General features: G+C 35.5%; 1 protein-coding gene across 2 annotated transcripts; it reads right to left on the bottom strand.

Annotated features, from left to right (window-relative positions):
• On the bottom strand, nucleotides 1-22838 carry LOC116342459. Of its 2 annotated transcripts, none has more exons than XM_031770086.1 (3): nucleotides 22739-22838; nucleotides 1655-4382; nucleotides 1-1522 (listed from the first exon to the last, which is right to left on the bottom strand). In XM_031770086.1, the coding sequence occupies exons 2-3, from the start codon at nucleotides 4374-4376 to the stop codon at nucleotides 342-344; spliced, it is 3903 nt and encodes a 1300-aa protein (XP_031625946.1). In that variant the 5' UTR covers nucleotides 4377-4382; nucleotides 22739-22838; the 3' UTR covers nucleotides 1-341. The 2 variants fall into 2 exon arrangements, with proteins under 2 accessions (XP_031625946.1, XP_031625947.1); XM_031770087.1 differs by lacking the exon at nucleotides 22739-22838 and adding an exon at nucleotides 6610-6814.
• Nucleotides 22839-23378: the final 540 nt, after the last annotated feature.

The following is a 23378-nucleotide window of genomic DNA, read 5'->3' as shown; positions in this document are numbered from 1 at the left end:
ATTCTTTTGTTTTACTTTCTTTGATCAGACAATAAGTAAATAATTAAATTTGACTAGCATTGCACAATAACTAGAAATGAGGATAGTTTAGTGGTATTATAAATTATTATGTTTTTTTTGTTATTTAAAATGTATATTCTTTAAGTAGCATTTTATATGATTACTTTTATCGATAAGTAGCTAAAAATACAATTTTCTGTTAAATGTTTTTCATCTTTCGCCGCTTGTTTCATTCTCCTTGTATGAAAATGCGCGCTTTTTTAGGTTTAAATTCATGTTTAATTTTCATTTGTTTTTCATCAATTTGGCAAATATGAACTTTCAATATTTTGTTCTTAAGTTTAAGCTGGTGTTAAGGAGAATGAAACAGTAGTTCTGCCAACTACACGTTCTCTGACCGGTAAGAATACAACAGATGGTACGAACCTTGTTTTTGTGTTGCCAGTGCCGGTTGTATCGGCTCCATTTACATCGTCATTGTCAATGGGTTCCAAGAGAAATGATTGCATAAACATGCCGTTGCTGAATTCCTGTGGTATGGCATAGGTTGTGGGTCGTTTTGTAAAATTTGCCATTTCGGCGAGAATATTTTGAGCCTCGAATTGATCCTGACGTTGTTGCTGCTGTTGTTGTTGTTCGTCGTTGATTTTTTGCTCTTGTGTGGCACCTTTCAATAACATTTCCACATCATTCACAATTTGATTTTCTTTGTGAATTAAAGAAGAAATGTTTTGTGCTTCGATGGCTGGCAGCTGAATCGGTATTGGTGTTGTGGCTGGAGTTGAGATTGGTGTATTGCCAACCGAAGTTGTTTCATTCGACGAAGACTTCAGACCCATTGTTTGTTGATCTTTTGCAATCGAAACAGCCGATTCAGACAGCTCATTATTATCATTGTTCGGAATATTTAAACCGGCCAACGCTTCATTGGGCATTAGTGCTGCGTGCAATGAACGCTTGTGAATGTAGAGAAATGCATACGATGGTGTGGAAAATGAGCAAAATGAGCATTGATATTCTTTGGCTTTCGAACCTTGTGATTCACTGTCAACGGCAAATAAACTGTTGAGTGCTTGTTTTTGCATGAAATTCGGGTCGGTTGGATTTAAACCGGGAAATGTGACACCATTTGGAATTTTAATTGGCGGACTGTTCGATGTTTTTGGTAGTTGTTGTTCAATTTCACGGAATTTATCGATACCAGCTTTGCCATGATCGTTTAAAAGATGCGGTTTCAAATATTTTACATCGCGGAATCGGCGATTACACAATGGACATACACAATGCGCAAAATATCGATTATTCAAATCGTTTGTAATCTCACCGGATCGCAACGCGGAATCCACTGATGATGAGAACATTGACGATGTGTCCGGTTCAATTTGTTCACCATTTTGACGTGGTTGCGGCAACGGTGATCCATCATCAACAATACCGTGTGTGTTGTGTTTGTGCACACGCAAAAAGTATTTACTGCATAGCTCTTTGTTACAAATATTACAAACGACACCGCCAATTTGACCTAATTATCCAAGAAAAAAAATAAAGTGAAAAAAATCCATTTTAATATGATGATTTGATTTATTTTCATTTGTGGCGGTATTTTAGTGTGATGCTGTAGAAAAACGAGAAAAAAAGGAGAAATATTACTTACTTCCATTTTCAATTTCAATGCCGTGCATTCGTTGCATGTGTGTTTTCATGAAATACTTGTTACACAATTCTTTATTGCAAATCTCGCAATAGCTGCTGGTCGGTGTGATTGTGTATGGTCGACGGTCGGTAATTTGGGCGTTGGGTGCTTGCGGTGGTAAACTCAGACCAGAAATTGGTCGTTCGGGCGTTACAAACCCATCTCGAACGGGACTTGTCGGTGAAATGCCATGTATCTCAAATAAGTGTTGATTCAATGCGAACGCATTTGGCAGCTCTTTGTCACAATGTTTACACGTTTCACTTGTAGCTTGATTGATGACTGGTGATGTGCTCGGTGACGTTTTCAGACCGTTGTTGTTATCGCCAATGTTTGTGTGTTCGGCCAACATGTGTGTGTGCAGGACAAATTGATTTTCTTGCTCTTTACCGCAAATTCCACACATAACCGGTCGCTGAGCATTCAAATCGTTCAACTGCATAATCATACTTTGTAGCTTTTGCAAATCAACGCTTATATTTTCACTGTCTTGTTGATTATCTGTTGATTTATTTTCAGCATCGTCACCATCGTCAGTTTCATCCATTTGTTTTTTATCATTTTCATTCAATTTACGCTTTTTGTTTGGCTGCTCCAGCTCATCGTCGTCCATACTTTCAATGGAGAGTTTACGAACTTCGCCGGCTTCAAGTTTTTTCCGTTGATTGTGTAGTTGACTGAATGCTTCGGCATTGTTCATGATTAGATTAAGCGGTGCATTTTGCATTAATTGCCATGCACTAGCAGCGGCAGCGGCTGCGTTTGCCATCAATCGGCCGTCTTTCAAAATTGTATCGTCGAGTGGCATGATAATTCCATGACGCTTCATTTTATGCGTACGCAAAAAGTATTTATTGCAATATTCTTTGCAACAAATTTCGCAAAATGATTCGGGATTGGTGACACCGAGCCGCTTTAGTTTGTCGTACGAGAAATTTGCTTCGCGTGCTTGTAGAATGGATTGTGGTGAGAGTTTTCGTGGTTGCGGCGTAAATGTGGTATCTTCTTGTTCAATGGAATAATCTTCACGAAAACCTTCTGGCATTGTGATTGGCGTTGATGCGGCGCTGGATGTGTTTGTTGACATTTTTGCATCGCTATTCGGTTCGATTGACGGTGGAATTTCATGCGTTTTGGAGCGATGACGTCGCATTGCCGATACATTTGGATAACGCTTAAAGCAAATATCGCACATGACTGTATTTTCCGGCGCAGCCGATTGTGATGCACCGCATATTGATGGCGATTGACGTTGTGATGATGTTGACGATTGTTGTGGTTGCTGAATTAATTGTGGCGGTGATTTTGGCGATACCAATTGCTGTTGAGCGACCATTTGTTGTTGATGCATTTGAAAGACTTGTGACATTTGATTTAGTTGACTTGTGGTCGGTGTGTCAGCGCTTGATGTGGCCGATTCATAAATATTGTGCTTGTTTGCTTTGTGCGTTTTCAGGAAGTATTTGTTGCAAAATTCCTTGTTGCACAGATCGCAATATGCTTCGGGATTGAAAATACGCAATTGTGGTCCGACTGATCGTGGCAAACCGTCAGCCGTTGCGAATGGATTATTCGGAACACCGAGCAATGGTAATTGTGGCATATAACCGGACAGCATAACAGCTGCTTCGGGTGGAAATGCAAATGGTAAATTCGATAATGATGTAAGCCAATCTTCCGGTTTTAATTGTCCATTCGATGCCATTTGCATGAATTTCTCTTTCTCGTCGTCATTATTATAACTGTTGCCGCCACCAATTTCTTTTTTTACAAAAATCTTCGGTATTTCATCTTCGGGCGATTTTGTGTCGCCAACTTTACCGAGATTTTTCGGTGCATGCTCTTGCAAAATATGCAATCCAAGTTGAATCTCTGAATTCAATTTCAATCCACACTGATCACAATTCAAATTGTTTACAAATGATTTTAAAAATTGTTCATGACTTTCACTCAATTTTTTCACATTATCTTGTTCTTGGCCATTCTCTTTTTGTGCACTGTTTCCTATTTCGCTGTCAGTTTTGAAGTTCATTGCTGCAATTGATTTCTCTTGCAATTGGCTCAAATTCGATAGATAAATTCGTGGCATTACTGTGGAAAGTGATGTTGTCGACGATGGTGTTAAATCATCATCACCGTCTGCACCATCAATGATCTTTTGCTCAGCTCCGATTTGTCCATTTCTGGCCTCGATTGCGGCCATGGCGTTTAGTAGAATTGCATTTTTATTTGTTTCTGATATACGAATCGGTGTTGATTGTTTGCGTCGTTTCTTTGAATTATCGGGCATCGAATCCAATAACAACGATGATAAACTATTTATATTGATACCACCATCACTGTTTGCCGTACTGCCGTTGCTTGACGTCAACGTGTCCAATGTATTTGCAATGCTCGACGGCAGTGTCGAGATGTTAATGTTACCTGCAAACGGTATTGTTGCATTATTTGGTGCAGTCGGACTGTTTTGCGATGATGTGGTTATACTGGGCGGTGCACCAACACCGGATACTTCCATTGCTGATGATGTACTCAATAAAGAGCTGGCTGACAAACTTCGTTTTAATGTTTTCATTGAATTTGACGGACTACTTATTTGCGACGAATTGGATACATCACTAAGTGCTGTCTCATCGCCACTCAAATGATCTGGAGGTGGTGTAGCATACACAGATGCTGCCATTACGAGCTGTGTAACAAACGCCGAATGCGAAACATAACAAATGGAAGAAAAGAGAGATAAAAACAAACAAATTATTAGAAGAAAAACTTTTGATATATATAAGAAATGTTATTCGTTGTGATTCATTTAACAGGATTTTTCATTCATTCTACTTTAAAAATGAAATTACAAACTCAAACAAAGAAATTGATATAAGGTCTCCGTAGCAATAGAAACTATTGTAATATTCAACACAACAACAAAAAAATGTAATAATAAGCAAAAATAGAGAAAACTTTTTCAATTTATTGTAATGGAAAGTTGGATGAAAAACCAAGTAAATAATAACTTTGCACACAGACACGAAATCACAGTGCCGATGGGCGTATGAATAATATACCATATTCAAAAATTTATTTTTGCGCGGATCATTGACTTTTATTTTTGTGTGTGTGTGCGCGCGATTTTAACAATCATTGTCATTCAAAAGTGGGGGCAAAATTTGATTTGATGGATTTTTTTCGGTCAAAATTAGTCAGCAAACAAAAATTGACAAAATCTTGAACAACTTTCACATCTATCAACGTAAAAGTTTATTTAAAAACTACCATTATTATTCTGATGCAATCAGAAATTTTCAGTTTTTCAATAGTTTTTGTGCGTCGAGAACGTGGCGCCAAAGCACCGAAATGCTACCCCGAATTTTTATTTCTTTTTATAAATCAAAAAACTTCTGTCATTTGAAAAATTGAAAGTCACTTTCAATTTGCTCCTTTCGGTTGGAAATGTGTAAATCCTCAAAATGTTGGCGTGTGAACACAATTTCAATTCAAAGCCCAAAGATAAATAAATAAATAGCGAAAAAAAGACGCGTAGCTGCACGTTCTCTCAATAGGAGAATTTAACACCAAAATCAACAAAAACACTTTTTTTCTTCTTTCGTTTTCACTTATTAAAATATGAATGTGAAAAGCAGCCATGAAAAAAAACGGAACAGACACACAAAGATATCAAATAAATAATGAATTTAATTTTTTTGTTCCACCAAGAGAAATGAACCTATTTGCTGGGGCGTACGACGCATGAGGCATTTTTATCAATTGAATTTTATTTTTTTTATCGAGTTGGTGGTTGGGCAATTTGTTATCGGCAATAAAAATCTTTGACAGTGTTTGAAACAAAATGAAAATATTGAATTTTGTACACCTGAACTCGTATGTGCGGCACGTGAAAATGTGTGGCGTTGATGAGGGATAAAAGTGCGATGTGCTGCACACACTTCGTCCATGCAACCTGGTAACAATAAATGGCCTATCGATAATAGCATTAATATGTGGTTTTTTTCGTTATGTTTATCTTTAAGCATGTACCAACAAAGCTTTATTACATTCAAATTTCTGTTCCTACTCTTTCGCTCTTTCGTTTCACAGTTTTTACTTCGTCGATACCGTTTGACGAACGCATTTGTAATTCTGGTTGCTGTTGCCATCCAGTTTGAAATTTTTTTTAATACATATGCCAGTGAAAGTATATTGTTGTCGCGGTGGCGCTCATGTTAGTGGCTTTTGTTTGCTCAAAATAAAATGCGTCGGAAAAAAATATGATAACTGCGAATAGGGCACAGATATAAAGAGCTAAACGGAAAATAGAAGACAATTTTTCGGTTTCGATTAGAAATCATGTGATACAATAAATTCGATCGATTTCCATTCCTTTTGCCACCGTTTTTTCTATTGTTCGATTGCCGTACAATTTCGTTCGTATTTAATGCAGCATCGCTTCTTTTTTATTGGCTTATTGGCTTCAAGTGCTCTAAAGATGAAAGTATTGCAAAGTCTGATAGAAAACAGCTACATTCTGAATCAATGCAGGCAGAAGAAAGTGAAAGTGAAAATGGATGGAAACGGGAAAATTGGAGATGGCAAGTCGTTTGGCAAAAACAGATAAATACTGAAGCCATATGCTCAATTTAATTGTTCATATGGAATATGCGTATGCGAGTGTGTGCAAATGCGAAGAGTGTGAGAGAGAAAGCGGCTATATACAATCACGTTGCTAAGTAGTCAAGAGATTGACGCCAGACATTTGCAAGTGTGTATAATATTATTGTTATTGAAACGGATTTTTTGTCAATACCAATACAAAGCACTTTTGTTTGCGAAAATTTCAAGAGGTGGATACACTTAAGAATCAGTTACACATATCACAAAAACTCAGATTTAACGTGAAAGGAAAACTCGAAAAAGAAACTTACGAAAAAATTGCACAAAACACTAAACAAAAAAATCTTTTCACTTATAAATGTTTTTTTGGCACTAATGTCTTTCGGTCATTTCTCACGATTAAAAAAAAATTTAAATTTTTGATAAAAATCTACACTTCCAATGTCAGGTTCGATGTTTGCACATTGCGTGGAATAAAACAATACGAAAACAAAACAAAAAAAAAAGTCGTCAGAGAGTGAGAGTGAAATGCGTTATCGATCGTTCAAATAATCGATACCAACTAAAATTAAAAATCAACCGACATCGAAATAAATACAATTGCTACATTTGTAGCAAGTCTGCTGAGATTAGCAGAGGCCCGTTTGCATTTCATGTGCAGGATATACGTTGATGGTGACAAAACACACAAACACACATACGCATGCATACACGCATACACATACATGTCGTATCGATTTTTATTCCTAATTTCATTGGAAAAAAAAATTCCAAATTTTTGGAAAAATGCATATATACACATACACAGCGATCCGAGCGGCTTAACTGTAATAAAATAATTGCATTACGAACGCACACCACACCCCATTTTCTGTGCAAACAATGTTGAAGCAAACATTGAGCAGAGAGCAGCAATGTGCGTCTGTATGTATCGATAAATGCGTTGAATAAATATTTCAGACGAGAAAAGAAAAAGAATAACAAAGGGGAATCAAGAAACGTGTGCTTTACTGTATTGGGATTGAATTGGGTGCATGAGCGACAAACACACAGTGCAGTGCCGCACTTATTGAAATTCACAATTTCAAAAAACGTAAAAATCACCCCAAAAATAAGTAAAAATTCGATGCGTCCGCATGTGTATGTGTCTGTATAGTGTTCTCCTTCGGCAATGACAAAGTCGATGAGCATAAAAATATGATTATGAGTGTATGTATGGTGAACGTTGAACGCAATTCAGTATAGTAACAAATCAATTGTTATTTATGCAGTCTACTATGTTTTTTTCCTTCTCTCTCTCTCTATTCTACATAAATTTTAATTCCAAATTCAAAATTTTCTATCGATAAAAATTCATAGATATACAGTGAAATACTGAATTATTCGGTTGCGTGTTTTTTGTGACAAAAAATATAAACAAATGTTATTGAAATTTCATCGTTCAATTTTTCAACAACAACAAGCTGAATACTTTATGCACGCGAACCGTATGTTTATTAAAATTTTCGTCAATAATCGTTAATGACACGAAGCTGCTTGCGTTTCAACTCCGCCCCAAAAACAGAACCCAACAACGACAACTCTATTGATACGATCGAGGCAAGCACAGCGGTGGTTGAACCGCATTTGCTCAACAAAACGCTCAATTTTTTTTGTTTGTTTAAAAGTATAAATTTTAAACAGAAACGAAACAAACAAACCCTCTCATAATGAACGTTTATTTGAGGGAGAGAATAACTATTTTGGAAAAATGAAATGAATAAAACTAGTAATTATTGAAGAAATGATATGAATTGTGGTCGCTCACCACGTTCTGTGTTTGAAAACATTTGTCAATTGGGTTTTCTATTAAATTGGAGTAAATCGAATAAATGAGCCTTGGTTGCTATTTTTTGAACTCAACTATATCATTAAACAGTTCAAAATCATGACTGTATTCAATCGATTATGAGTAATGCACGAACGTTTCCATTTTTATCATCAAACGAATCTCCGAAACGAATCTCGTTCAATGTTATTTTGTTGTTGTTGTTGCTTCGGACCTAATGCATCTCATGAAAATTTAATAAAATTGAGGAGGAAAATTGAGAATATGAATCGTGACGTATGACTTTATTCCTATTTATGGGATTCGGTACATGAAAGAAATCAACGATCGACATGATATGAATTCAAATTGTTATGCAGGTATGGCGTATCACAATTTAATAAGAGTGCGCCCCTCAAAAAAAACTGAAGAGAGAATGATTTGGAACGCCATAGAAAAGAAGAAAAGAGGATTTTTGCGAGTATGGTGCCTCACTGCCAAGAGCAGGAAATGCCAAAAAATCTAATAAATATTTTTCTGTCCAGATTTTCTCTCTCTCTCTCTTTCTGCCTTTGATTCTCTTCGCATCGGACTTTTTTGTGTGTTTAATCGAAACAAGTGATTTCAGTGCTACACATTTGATATCAATAGACTTGTCGAACAAGTCTGGAATATGAGAGAGATCTTAACACACGACTCTCTTTCATTCAAAACATTGCGGCCAACAATAAAAGTGTAAACGGAGACAAGGACGACGTTTGCACGATGGCATGTATGGCAAAAAACGATAAAAGCAGATAAAATACTCTTGCAGCTCCAACAAATTGAAATCCAAACAAATCAAAAGTCATGTAGAAAACGACACACACACACACACACACACACACACACTTCATAGTGCACACGCTAGCCGTCACTTTATCATGTAGCATTACCGCAAATATATACAGAGCGTCAGGAAAACACAAGAAAAGCAAAGAAGAAGAGCTTCATTGCTATCTATATTTCATGTCTAGGCATTAAATACGCCAACACGTAGGTACAGAGCTCAAACTTACTTTTCGTGTGGCTTTTGCCTGTGTCGAAACCGGCAAAAATGGACGGTGAAAAATACGAAAATTCAAAGCCAGAATGGATGGAGAAAAATGACGACGAAAATTTCGAATCTGTCGAATGGCAAAGAAAAATCGAGAAAAATATTATTAAAAATGAAATCATCGTTGGCATTTTTTTTGCTATACGTTGTATGTAATAAACATATTATATATGACATCAACCAAACTTAAATTCAGGAACCATTTCGAGACAGTGTATATAGTCTATTTTCTCGAACCTTTTATGTAGAAAAAAGCTTTGATGTTTTGAGATTTCTCTTTTTTCTTCGTTTTTTTCTTGATTTTACCATATTTTTGTATTTTTGCTTTAAATCCGATCTCGTTCACTTTTATTTTGACGACCAAAATACATCAACGATTTCTTTCGTTATTCATGAAAAGCATTTTTCAAACAAAAACCAACAAGCTCTCTTGAATGGAATAAAAAAAGATCAAATAATTTGAACAAATGCTTAAAAAACAGAATAGGAAGTATAATTTCTTCCAAGAGAGTATCAATTGGTGTGCTCCGAAAATGAAAAATAAAATTGATTCGGTTTTACCTCTTTTATAGTATTTTCATGACACCCGCATATATCTTGGAAAGGTAACACTAACAAGACGGAAGAAAACGACAAGCAAGCGATGTGAAAAAAATGGTACATGAAACGGCATTGTTTGTTATTGTGTTGAGTTAGTTGAGCCACATGACATGCGTATATAGAGAGCTTGTACTACCCATTTCTTCAATTTTATTTCATTTCATTATTTTTACGTTTTACTCCGACATTTCCTTAATTTTGTGTTTTTACCCTGGACATTTTTCGTTTGATTTTATCGAATTTTTGCTGCATAAAAACAATTTTCTTATGGCACGTTACACGCACACATGTCAATGTGACAATAGTGGTTGTTTTTGTTGTTCTTGCTGTGTGAAGTGACATACGCCGAGTGCTGTTTAGATTTCATTATCCAAAAACGGAATATAGCTCACGGTGTACAAGTGCCACATTCGCATAAATACATGTATATGCTCATACATAATTTCACGTGAGTTTCATGTTTTTACTAGCTCTTATCATTGGCTTTACGCCGTACGGATCGGCATTTACGAATCAGATCATTTTTCTAAACGTCTTTGAATTTTTGGCAAAAAAAGAGAAAAAAAAACGCCATCACTATTGAAATGGTTGGATGGTATTCTGCATTGTTCGTGATTGGTAACGAATTTTATAGGTAGGTATGGTGACAGTCAAGGAGGAAAGAAGAAGAAGAGAGCATGATAAAAACCCCGACATAGTAATAATAATAATTCGACATTCGCTTGTTGATGATTTTCTATTGTGTGCAAATATGTGACATTTTTGGTATTTTACATGGGGACGATATATACTGTATGCCTATCCAAACGATCATATATCACCAAAGTGAAAATAATTCCTTTATATGTGTGATGTTGGTTTTTCTGTCTCCTTTTCTATTCTGGTCGTACAATAATTTGGCCTACGGCGAAAAAAAATCAAACTTTCTTAATGCCACAAAAGCAGCAAAACTGAAAATGAAGAAATAGACGAAGGCGACGCCGAACACACACAGAAAAAAAATCTTTTTTCATTTCGGGTTTTTATATTTTCATTTTCACCCATGATTGTGAGATGTGTGCTGTGCCGTTGTAGATAGTTGGTGGTGGTTGGTGGTTTATGTGTGTATTTGGTATGCTTGCCGAAAAATTGCGAATGTTTATTTTGCTTGACTGCTCGCATAGATCTTCATCATCCCGGTGCGGCTAAAATGTGATACAGAGAAGGCCTACTACACATTCAAAGTCATGTTTCGTTTGGCATTGATGTTCTCTCTCTACCTTGCCACCTTGTGCCGAAAATATAAATGAACTTGTCTTAATATGTTTAGATGTATGATGCGTGAATGAAGATTCTCTGTTTGCAAAGTGGCAAAATGAACCAACCGAAAAACATAACACCAAATACGAAAATTGTGTATGCGTGTGTGTTTGTGTGTGTGTGTGGGCATGGGAGAGAAAACTGAAAAATAAAATAAAATTAAGGTACCAAATGAGCGTTAGGACAAGCAAACAACACAACTACCGCAGTAAATGAACACGCGCCAAAGTAAATATGCGGTTGCAGAGAGTGAGAGAAGAGGCAAGAAGTGAACGGTCGAAAGAAGAAGAAGAAGCAGAAGAAAAAACAAGCAACCTAAAAAAGAAAAACGATGCCCAGCGTAAGTTATATGGTGTTCTCGGAATCAGCATCGAATTCTCGCCCTATATCGTACACGTAAGAAAAAGAAAATTCAACGCAACAACGGCAAACGATTGGGAAAGATAAAGGGAGACGGAGGTCATTTCCTTCGCTCATACAACATCGAAATATCATAACCGAATTTAGAACTTCGTTGGCAACGCAAACCAAACCACCTCTCTCTTTCTCTATCTCTCTGGTTCCCCCAACATCTATTGCGCTTCCGATAAGATGAAGCAAAATGAAAAGAAAAACCATATAAATGTGATTCGAAGCCAGCTTGCCTCATACACACATACGCACACATCAAATCATAAATAAAATTTTCCGTTTTTATTTTATATTTTTCTGCAAAATGTACGAAAAAGTGAGTGTGTATGGCGAAGCGCTCAAAGCATCACATTCAGTACACACATGGCAATCAGAAATATGCCCCCCTCAACACGCATTGAACACACTCACATATCGCAGAGCGTTTCGAATGTGTATATGGTAGTTTTTCCTTTTGTCTTTTGTTGCTTTTATTTTACTACTGCCACTTCTTCTTCTTCCTCCTCTTTTTCATCTTTCTTTTTTCTCACTTGCCAGTTTTTCGGTTTTATTTTACGCATTCAAGCACATGTATGTAATAAAGCCATGCTGCTATCTCTTATAGATTTTTTCCATTCTTTTTATTAATATTTACGAATAAAAGTGTGGAGCAAACACAAACTCATTCATTATAATTGAAAGTGGAAGACGATGGCAAAAGGAAGGCAACGAAATAAAGGAGAGAGTAGGAGTGTGGGAGCAAGCGACGAAGAAAGAGAAAGTGATGAATCGGAGTCTCAAGCGTGTATGTACGAGGCGAAAGGTTGATGATGAAATGAGATGTGGAGTTTCAAAACAAAAGCGAAATTTTTTCTGGAAAATATACACACACACCCACCCACCCAAAAAGTATTTAAGTGAAAACGAAAATGAGGAACGAAACAAATTTAACCAAACCGAAACTTATATTATATAATAAAATGTATGTGTGGCGAAGATTGAGTGTTTGTATGTAAGTGTATATTTTCATGTGAAAAGAATTTGCACCAGCAACATTCAATTATTTATATAAATGTAAGAAACAAAAGCGGTGCGAGATGAAAAAAAGAGAAGAAAAAGAAAACCACCAAGATTTTTTCATCGATGCATGATTTGAAAAGAAAAATTTGCGCGCACGCCTCATCCCTCCCGGTCACATCACGATCATTAAGAAGACGCACACATTAAACGAAAACCAAATATAGCCCAACATTTCAAATTCGTTTGCCAGCTCGCTTTTGTGTATCAATTTTATGTATAGATGGATGAAAGTAAAATTATTTCCGAAAAAAAATCATTCACGAAAAATAAACCCAACGGAATACATAAAAGAATCTTCCTTTTATCTTTCGTAGTGGAACGTCGATTTTTCACATTTTTTTCGTGGAAAACCTGTTGTTTAAAGGGTTCTACGAATTCTTTTTAAAACTTTGTTCGAAAAAGATCGTCTTAATTTAAACCCAAAATAAATTTAATCAGCCAATTGAAAACTCGACGAAAGATTTTGAATTTAAAGCTAAATATCAAAGGTGCGATAAAAGGCGGCAAAAGCGAAAGAAAAATTGAATGGTTGTTGAAATATTTTTCAAAGTCATAAATTGTGTACACTGTTGTATATTTACTCATACGGTGCAATTAGTTAAAACTGCGTGCAGTACATAGTGAAAAGAATGCGTAGAGGCGAAAGAAAAGTAGAATTGTACAATGTACACCATTGGTTATGTGTATCGTCGTAAATCGACCGAAATACATGCGTTATATAGAAGTGTTTATTCTCATGGTAACGAGCACATCCATCCGATTTTCTCACTCGGTGGTGCGGTCAATCGAAGCCCGTGTCCAATGCTTATCGGCCGGAGTATGTGTGTAAAAGTTTTTACATTTTTTTGTTTATATTATAATCAACGAGGTGGGGGCCCCCACGTTGATGTGAAAAGTGAAATGAAAATTGTATAAAACTCGCTCCGTCCACACACGCATACACACGTACATATATGATCGCATATGAGATGGTGTTTGTATGGAAAGCGGTCAGTCTTATTTGACGTACAAACATTGCTTATCATTTTCAACGGTCATACACATACGGTTCGGCGAATGAATGAAACACATTCAATATTTGCCGTCTCGTTTGCGCTCATTCACTTATATCCTGAACATCCATCCATTTTCCAATACATACACGATCATTTTTATATACGCACGCACTCATTTCACTTTCACTGAACATCACATTCTTCTTTTTTCCCTTTTTCTTCTGATTCGGCCGTTTCGTTCGGTTTTGAGTTTTTCATTTTCGTGTGCGTCGTCGACTTTTTCTGTTTTCTCTAAAATAAAAACTTTTCGTTCGTCCATTTGACTCCCCCTCTTTCTCAAATACGCACTCCTATTCTTCAAGATGAATGCGTACATGTATAAGCACATATACACAATCGGTCAAACCGAACCGAATGCTGACCACTTTCACATCACATTCACTCTATAGCTTCCATTGCGCGTATGCGAATCGAGTTTTTATAGATTGTTTTTTTGATACCAGAGTTTTGATCGAAAAGATTTCAGACTTATCTTGACGATTTTCTTTGCAACTTTTTATAAAATGTTTTCCCCTATAGAAGACTTTGAAATGTGAAATCTTTCATCTTTTAATGTTCTTTTTCTCCTCAAAACTTCTTAGCTTGGTTGCGTTGAATCTACGTCAAATGCAGACGAAACAAATCGATATTAAAGTAGTCAAATACGAGGGGAACGTACATTCATGAGTAGAGTCATCGACATCTGATATGCCTACTGAAACTATAAAAATTGGTCTATTTTGTGATATTTTTTTCCCATTTGACAAGAGTCAAAGTAACAAATCATAAAAAGCAAGTGGCTCAAGTAAATGTCTTGTGATAATTTCTAAAAGAAACATTACAAGAGCTTCTGATGTTAGAAATCGTGATCTGTTATGTGATGCGAATGAAGAAACCGAGGAAGAAACGTAGAGTTTCCCTCTCAACAAAACGAAATAATAACAGCACACACACACACACACACACACACACACACACACACACACACTCGTACGATACTGAACCTCATTTCACACTTTGTCCGTTTGATGCAATTAGCACCAGAACGAAATCATTTGCTAATAGTTTGCGGTAAATACACTAATACATCGAACCATACATACATACATCACAACGCATGTCAGATAAAATAGAAAATCGCATAAAATTGCTGCTTGTAATGATGGAATGAGACGTGAATGTGCCATTGATTCCACTATTTCATCTAATCGAATTTCGAGTAACTGGTATCAAGCGAGCGTTTACGGATAAGTTCGAAATTAAACCAAACTTTGAGTAGATGATGTAAGTTATCATTTATTTCCGTTCTCTATGCATTTCATTTGTGTTGTTTTGCAAGTCATATTAAAAATACTTGAATATGGATGGCATCACGTGCGGAAGTGAAACAGAGACCACTCGTAAAGTAAGAATTTCAAATTCTTCATTCGACGCATTTTTATTTGACATGAGAGAGTTTCATTTTTATTATCCGATGCATAATTCAATTGTGTTGATTTTTTCGCTCTCTCTCTCTCTCTCTCTCTCTCTCTCTCTCTCTCTCCATCTATGTTGTCTTGTTTTAAGCACGAAAATCTTTCATTTATGTACATTCTATTCGCAAGTAAAATTACGATGTGAACGAAGAGCAGAGCTCAAAAATTGCATTTGCAAGCGAATTTCAGTTTGCATGAAGTCACGTGATAACGTGATTAATGGTCATAAAAATAACGCACACTCTCCGCCAAAACGACAACAACATCGGACCAGGGAAAATAACACAAACACATGACGATTGTAGAAAGGAGGTTTGGAGTATCTCGACATTTTTTTGTAATTCAGAGTGTCCATCATCAAATATGTTGCTACTTGAATATTTAATGAAAATTACGATGGCGCTCATCAAGGTTTTCATTTTGCTTTTGACCGTTTTAAATTGCCTGACAAGGTGCCTTCGTATTTAATGGGTTTTTTTCCTACGGAAATTCCGTGCATAAAACTCATCATGCATTTTTTTTGTGATCGAAATTATTGTATTTCAGCACCTGATTCGTTATTTGATATGTAAGTTCATTACATTGATATGGACTTTTTGATTATTATTTCATACATGTTTGATGTTAACAACACAAAATGATGACTCTCTAAGCAACTCCAAATTGACTGCGAAATGTAATTCGCATGGATTTTTTTCTATGTTTTCGTGTGCACTACACTTCGTCTGGTACTCGTGTAATTTGTGTCTTTTGGTAAAATCAAGATGCAATAATGTTCTAATAAATATTCAATGAATAAAGGATGAGTTTATTGAGAATAAATCGAATGAAAAAAAACACACACTCAGTACAACTGAAGCCATTCGTTTTTTTGTCTTTTGATGTACGTTTTTCTTTATCTATCTCTGTCTCTAGTACGCTTGAGTACTTTATTAAAAGGTATTTGTTTGTTGCTGTTGTTGGTAAATCGGCGTTACCTTGATAATAATGTAAGTGACTTCTTTATCAGTCGTTTTTTTCTCTGGCTCCGGAAAAACATTTCTAAATCTTATTGCTTGTCCGATGGTGTACATTTTGAATGAAAATGCCTAAGCTTCTAATAAGAAAATTGCAAACGTATCCATTTCGCAGGCGAGGCTCGAAATGAAAGAAAAGTGGAAAATAGATCGAAAAAAATATTGGGACTAGTCGATTGGAATTTTATCATAAGCGCACAATTGTCATTACATTACACACATACACACTCAAACCGACTCTCATTCATCCGAATGTAGAAGAGCAATGTGCCAGCAAAATCGCTTATTCGGTAATTCAATGCTTGACCAGTTGAAAGAAAAATATGAATCGAGATGTACTCGATGCATGAATCGATTTCTCTTCAGTTAATCATCAATAAATTCATATTACATATATAGAAATTAGAATTACATAAAAATGATGCGGCCATATTATCGTCATCATTATATATCATTTGCGAAACAGTTATCATTCGAATCGAATTTCGTCGAAATTAAATGAATAAATGCGAATGTTATGGATCAAAACGATGTTCACTCGTTCGATTTTTTTATTCAAGACAATTCCGTAATTGGGTGTAAGTCGTTGAAGATTTTTTTTCGATACGATTTTGTTTGAGTAGGCTAAACAATTCAGCCGAAAGCGAATATGTTGGATTTTCGTTTCGAATCGAATCTCATTTATCTCATGACATGGCATGATGTGCGGCGCACAAAACTAAATAAAATATGTAAAAAGAAAAACTATTAACAAAGCAGATAAGAGTCTGGTTTGTGTGCGATAACAGAAAAGTGTGGAAAAGTAATGCGCGTTTTTGAAAACGGGCGAGGTCGATTGAAGTTGGAGCCAAAAGCTCATTTCAAATTTAATGGTAAATCATTGGTTATTTCGGAATATTTTTTATAGCATTTTCGCTCCCTCCAGTCAGTATTCGTCTCATTCTGCCGCGCTCACACTCTTTCATTCTCTTTCAATAAATTAGAAAATTCGGAATCATTACTCTAGCGTCGGCTGTACACTCATCAAATCAAATTCTTTTGTGGCCATACATTTTTTATTTGCTATATTTGTTACAGTCTTGAAATGATGACTTTGAGCGATGATAGCAATATATGCGTTGTACATTGTGAAACTTGAGGGTTTTTTTCTCTGTTCTTTTTCGTCTTTTCAACCGAAAATATTCAAAAGAATGGCCTCCCGAAATGGTCGCCGCTTACACACATGAAATTTTTTTCATATTTGTCGCAACTAGGCACAATGAATGGATTTTCTTCATCAGCCACTTGGTTTTTATGACTTTTTCCCAATAAGAATAGGCTGCCATTTACCTCCTCGTCTCCGCTAATAAGACACGCACTTGAAATCCATATAAGTCAGCTCGGGACTTCAATAAAAATGAAAGTTAAACGGAATTTTCGATGAATTTAATGTACGCCATGCAACAACACATAGATACAGCGAGTATACTATATAAATTGATAGACATTTATTTTTTTTTATAGAACAGACGTAAACATAAAGTTCGTTTTGTATTATGATTTCCAATTTTTTGATCAGATTTGATACGGCTCTTGCCATCTGGACAATGAAAATATTTTACGATTGGAAGGATCAAGTTTTTAGTCGGAAAAAAAGATCAAATCGGAAGAATACATACTTCAAAGATTTTATAGACTTACGATGGTAGAGGGGTCAATTTCATGAACTATTCACACTTATTCAACATATTATGTCCGGGAGGCATACTTTGATTGCGATTGCGTGTATGATAAGGCATACAAATGAAATTTTTGTGTTGAATAAAAATCTAAACGATTCAAATCAAAAATTGAAACAAAAATTGTTCAATATTTCTAATTGTTTTGGCGAGACGGAATTGATAGAAAAGTGATGTCAATTTGATAGAAAAGTGATGCAATTAAAGGCGTAGAAGTGCCTTTCAATAAATTGATGCGCAAAATGAACAAATGCGTGATAGCGCATTTATATTTAATGAAATGACAAGTTTCATGAGTGGCCAGTGAGTTCGCTCAGCGTGTTGTTTTAATTTTTGTTCGCTTCAAAATTGTATGGAAAATTAAAAACTACATGGAGTTGGTTGTAATGAGTTGAACAATTTATCGTGTGGCGGCAATAAATGACATCCGGCGAAAAAGAATACAGAAAATTCAATATTCGATTAAATAGCGAAAGAGAAGATAGAGAAAATGGAAAGCGCTTGAAAACGATGCAGTTCACAGCGGTGGCAAACAATGTATATTTCAAGTAATTTTATGTGTGTTTTTTCATTTCTCGTTCAATCGCTTGCCGGACCGAACACTTTACTGTACACGCTCCCCTTCAAAATAACTCGCCTTCTAAAGCCAATGACAACCAATGCTGTAATGTATCGTCCTGTCGTTGTTGTCGTTTATTTCACAAAGAAACGATATACATTCGATCCTTTCACTGTTGTGATGTATGTTTTTGAGTGCCCGAGAAGCGACAGCAAATAGTATAAATTCTACTCAAAATACCAATTTCATTTTTATTTTACGCTTGAGATATACTGAAATCGGTTTTTCTTTTTGTTTGCACCGAATTCACTTGGCAATATAACAATAAAAGGATTTTATTCTTCGCTTGTGTGTTTTTTTTTAGAAATTTTGATATTATTGTATTTCGTTAATTTCAATGGAATGGCGATTGAGGTGAAATCAATTACTTATTTGTCGCTTTATCGCTTGAAGACCATACAATCGGGAATATTTTTTTTGTCTATGTTCTTTGAAACTTCGAATTTCACTCAACTTTCAGGTGCAGAAAGGAAAAAAATGTACGGTATATAATTCTAAGTAATCTCTTATTATGAAATCAGCAAAAAAAAGGAGGAGCAGTGATTGTTGTTCAAGAGAGAGAGAGAGAGAGAGAGAGAAGAGTGATGTGAAAATAGAAGACGAAAAACGGGAATGAGAGAAATCTTCTAAGCTTATATTTATGTTTCACACAAAATCTATTGATAAGCAATTTTATTAACTTTTCACTTGCTGCCAACATAATGGAAGCCTAATAACACTGAAATCCAGTGTGTATCCATTTGAAAATTGTGCTGTATGCGTATGTGTGTTTTGGTACGGGAATGGAAAATGGATGAAATCGAAGACGAAATGAAATCAAGCCAAAATTACAAACGAAGGGTGACCACATCTATATCTATGAATGGTTTGAGCGACTGACAGAGAGAGATAGAGAGAAAGAGCCTTCGACTTTACGACAAATAGACGCGTGCAAAGCATACTTTATGATGCTTGTTCATCATGTGCGTGTTTGATTCAAACGATATGTGCCGGTGTCAAAAGCAACAACGAAATAAGAGAATAAGTACGGCTAAAAAAGGAATCGATGTAGAGATAAAATTAAGAAATCGAAAACAAGGAAAGGAAGAAACAGAATAAAAGATGAACCAAACACATTCGCGCACCGAGGTCGAACGACAACAATGCCAAATCTATTACTGTTTAGTATTATTTTCACTTGAATGCGGTGAATATTTTTCATTTGGTTTGCCTTTTTCGGTGTGTAAACTACGATACAACGATTCTCATCAAGTTCGAATGGACCTTTTAACATTTTACTCATCGCATTTCGTTTTTCCTTCGTTTACAATTTATTCGCCGTTGAACGCACAAAATCCGCTACTTCAAACATCTTCTGGACATATGTGAATTTTGCCTGGAAATTGTTCGTATTTGTATTGCCTGTTGGTCAATATATTAGTGACCGCTCGATGTGCGTGCGTACATGTATGCGTCCATCATCACTCAGTCACTGTGCTACGCATTTATATAATTTTTCGCCTCACACACAATAACAATTTGTTGAAGTATTTTTTTTCTTCTTTTTTTCCAGATTTTTTCCACCCGCGTCGCTATATGCAACGGTGGGCATTTTCGCATTTCTTATTTATTCTGTTGCTTTTTCCATTCGAATTATAGTATTCGACTCACACCGAATCCGTATGTGTGTTGGACAGCCTATCGTCAAATTATTTGCTGTCTAGAGAATTTACAATGGAAAAACTTGAAATGAAAAAATATAAGTTTTCACACACGCATACAACTAAATGTATGTAAGGGAGCGAAAGATCATTCTTGCGCATTCTCTAGAGTTTGCCTCTTATACATCCGACACTTCTCATATATAACATGATTAACTATCTGCAGTAGTTTTAGATTGACTTTAAATTGAGTAAAATATTTGACAGCGGAATTAATGTTGGCCATTTTTGCCGAAAAACGATGTCCAAGAGTATAACAATTTGGAAGCTACGAAAACAAAATTAAATTGAATGAAAATGAGTGCCACAATGCTACTTCTTAAGAAGTCATTAATTGAAAACCATTGACATTTTCATGTCATTTAAATCTTAAAGAAACGTCAGATTTATAATTACAATCCTTGTTATTTTGTTCGTTTTTTGGAAATATAATCAATTGAACAATAGAAATTGAGTCGTTTCAATATTATATTGTAAAAAAATCGAAATTTACATCGAAAAAGATAAAAGACACCCACTAACGAACTAAACATTTCAAAGAATGTGAGTAATATGCGTCGAACAAAAGACGTATACCAAACATATATATTTGGCTTCTTATAATCGAGACATTGATAAAAACGAAAGCAAACAAAGTCGGTAGAAAATTTGGCTTATTGTAAGTAAAGCATTGTAAAAATAATGTTTTCGGTTTGCGTTGGTTGATTGAATTGAAGGGTCGGCATTAAAATAGAACGTTTTATCACATATTTATTTTCATATTTTCATCGATTTGTTGTTTTGCCTATTTTTCTATTACAATTTTTATGTATCGAAAGAATTCGTAACTTTTGTGTCATTTTCACTTGGGATGTCGATGTATGTTTCGCTGCTGTTGCTATTGCCGTTTATGGCAAAGTGTGTGCATTTGACGGCCCTTCTATAGATGGCTACAACAGATACATACCGATTTTATTTGTACTTTTCAGCGGACGCAACAAAGCAAATCTACACACTTTTCAACTGTATATGTGGCGGATGTGTTCGGGTGCGTGCGCGCGTCCGCTTCTATCGTCTTTATTTTCGCTAATTTTTCTTCTTTTCCTTTTTCTTCTCATTCTTTGTTGGCTCGGTTCGTCTTCAATACACTCATTTTTCCATCTAAACAAAACTCACACAGACATTAATGATCATACTCATGCTTTCGGTTTGAGCGTAAATGTAGAGCCTCCCTCTGCGCATTTTTTTTCTAATTAGTTTTTTTTTATATTTTCACATATATTTATATCGTTTCAATATGTGTTGCGATGGCCACCACTCACTCTCCTTATCTCCCCTCTTCTCTTTACTGATAAACAATTTTGATGAATTTTTCGTCATTTTTCCCAATACAATGCGTCAATAAATCAAGAATGATTTGCTTTGTGCAGCGTTTTTGATAATAATTTTTTTAGCTCAAGATGAATCTCTTAATATTTCGTCGGGAGGAATACATTTTCTTTTATGAAATATCGATTTTCATTCTTTCAACGCACGCTGGATTATGCTCGAGGGACATTTGCCGATTTCATAGGCACTGATAAATTTTTCCAATCATGGAACAAATTTCAGAACTCAACAATATCACTTCCTTTATATTTTACACAATTTTTTTTTTAAACTCTACATAGAAAATTGGATAAATGTTCGTTTTTCGGTTCTTCGTTCTGGGCTTGAAAAAGGGATTTTTCTTTCTCATTTCGGTTTGTGACATGCCAAATTATATGCATGGAACTTTATTTAAGTATCAAAATCACTGAAATTACTAATCGCTTTCAAAACCTGTTCTGTTTCTGATTTTCACACTGGAAAAGGTATGGATACATTTTAGCGGCTCCCAAAATCCAAATCACATTGCATGATTCGTGCAGCATAAACTTGTTTGCATGATATTAAAAAAATAGTCAAACACACGTGTACACAATACGCTGAATTCACAAACGTATGAATCGAAAAGTAGAAAAAAAAAACAGAAACATTTCTGCTCAATTGCCTTTCATGAATTTCAGATTATGAAAACAGATTTAAAAGTAAATTTAGTCGGTATCGACCATTTCTATGGTTTTTCATTCATTTTTGGACGGAAAACTTTTTTTGCAAAGTATAATCATTAATTCGTTTTTTTTCATGCCACACAAACATCGAAAAAAATTTAAATACGCTAATCGTTGAATGGTAAAATCGATTGCCAATTTTGTGGGTTTTTCAGTTTATGCAAGTGAAACGTAGTTTTACGAAATGTAAGTAGTGAATAACATTGAATTTCATTGCGCTTTTTCCACATTAAATCCGTTAACGATCCAGTAAATTGAATTCAAACAGATTTACCAGACATTCCTTATCATTTAAAATTTAAAGCGCACATTCACCTAAATATTATCGACTCACTGTAAGTGACATAAAATTGGTAAATGAAAAAAATATTAAATTTTTTATTTTCTATGGACACAATCACACACACACACACACACACACACACATAAAAGAAGAATCAAGATCAACAACAACATCAATTGAGTTTAACATTAGAGTAATTGAAAAGTAAAAACAAAACAGAGAAAAAATGTGTGAACAAGAATAAAACTTACAGAACTTCACTGGACGTTATATTTAATTATCATTCCGACACAAAACGCGCGTAAGTTTGGCGATGCCTAAAAACTGGCCACCACTTCTTGTTCGCGTACGCGTATTTTATAGACTAAAATGAACGATATTCGGTACGAATCTATAGCGAAATAAAAATTGTTTGTTTGAAAGAAGAAGGATCGGATACACACATACACCGTTGAAACGGCTAGCTACCGAAAAATTGATACGGTCTGCACACGGCTTCTCTGTCCAACTTGTTATTTTCTTCTTTTGCACTTCCCTTCTCTTCCCATACACTTCTCTCGCTCTCTTTTTTTAATATTATTATTATTATTGTTATAACTGTTGTTTTTCCTATATGTGAAAACGGTCACTTCGTCGTCGTCATCGTCGTTGTCGTCGCCGTGTTGATTTCACATACAAGTGGCCAACTACCACCAATAGTCTCATTTATGTGCGCACGGATATATATAAATCGTCGAAACATACTCGCCGTATGTGAAATTGAGAAATCGAGAGTTTTTATGTTGTCATATGGTACGAGCACCGCATTCGATTGTGTACTACATTGTGTATTAGATTTTTCTGTTGCTCGATGGTCGCACCGTAAACTGTTCTTGTGTTTTTGTATAAATC

The sequence above is a fragment of the Contarinia nasturtii genome, unplaced genomic scaffold (genome assembly GCF_009176525.2).
Source record: "Contarinia nasturtii isolate CC-2019 unplaced genomic scaffold, AAFC_CNas_1.1 Cnas_scaffold_864, whole genome shotgun sequence".
Taxonomy (NCBI): Eukaryota; Metazoa; Arthropoda; class Insecta; order Diptera; family Cecidomyiidae; genus Contarinia; species Contarinia nasturtii.
The sequence above is the reverse complement of the archived record's forward strand: the minus strand, read 5'-3'. Positions and strand labels throughout refer to the sequence as shown.

Coding starts and splice junctions, on each gene's coding strand:
- LOC116342459 (XM_031770086.1), bottom strand. CDS start 4,376: ATGGCAGCATCTGTGTATGCTACACCACCTCCAGATCATTTGAGTGGC. Junction 1,523..1,654: donor CATTGAAATTGAAAATGGAA/GTAAGTAATATT, acceptor TTGGATAATTAG/GTCAAATTGGCGGTGTCGTT.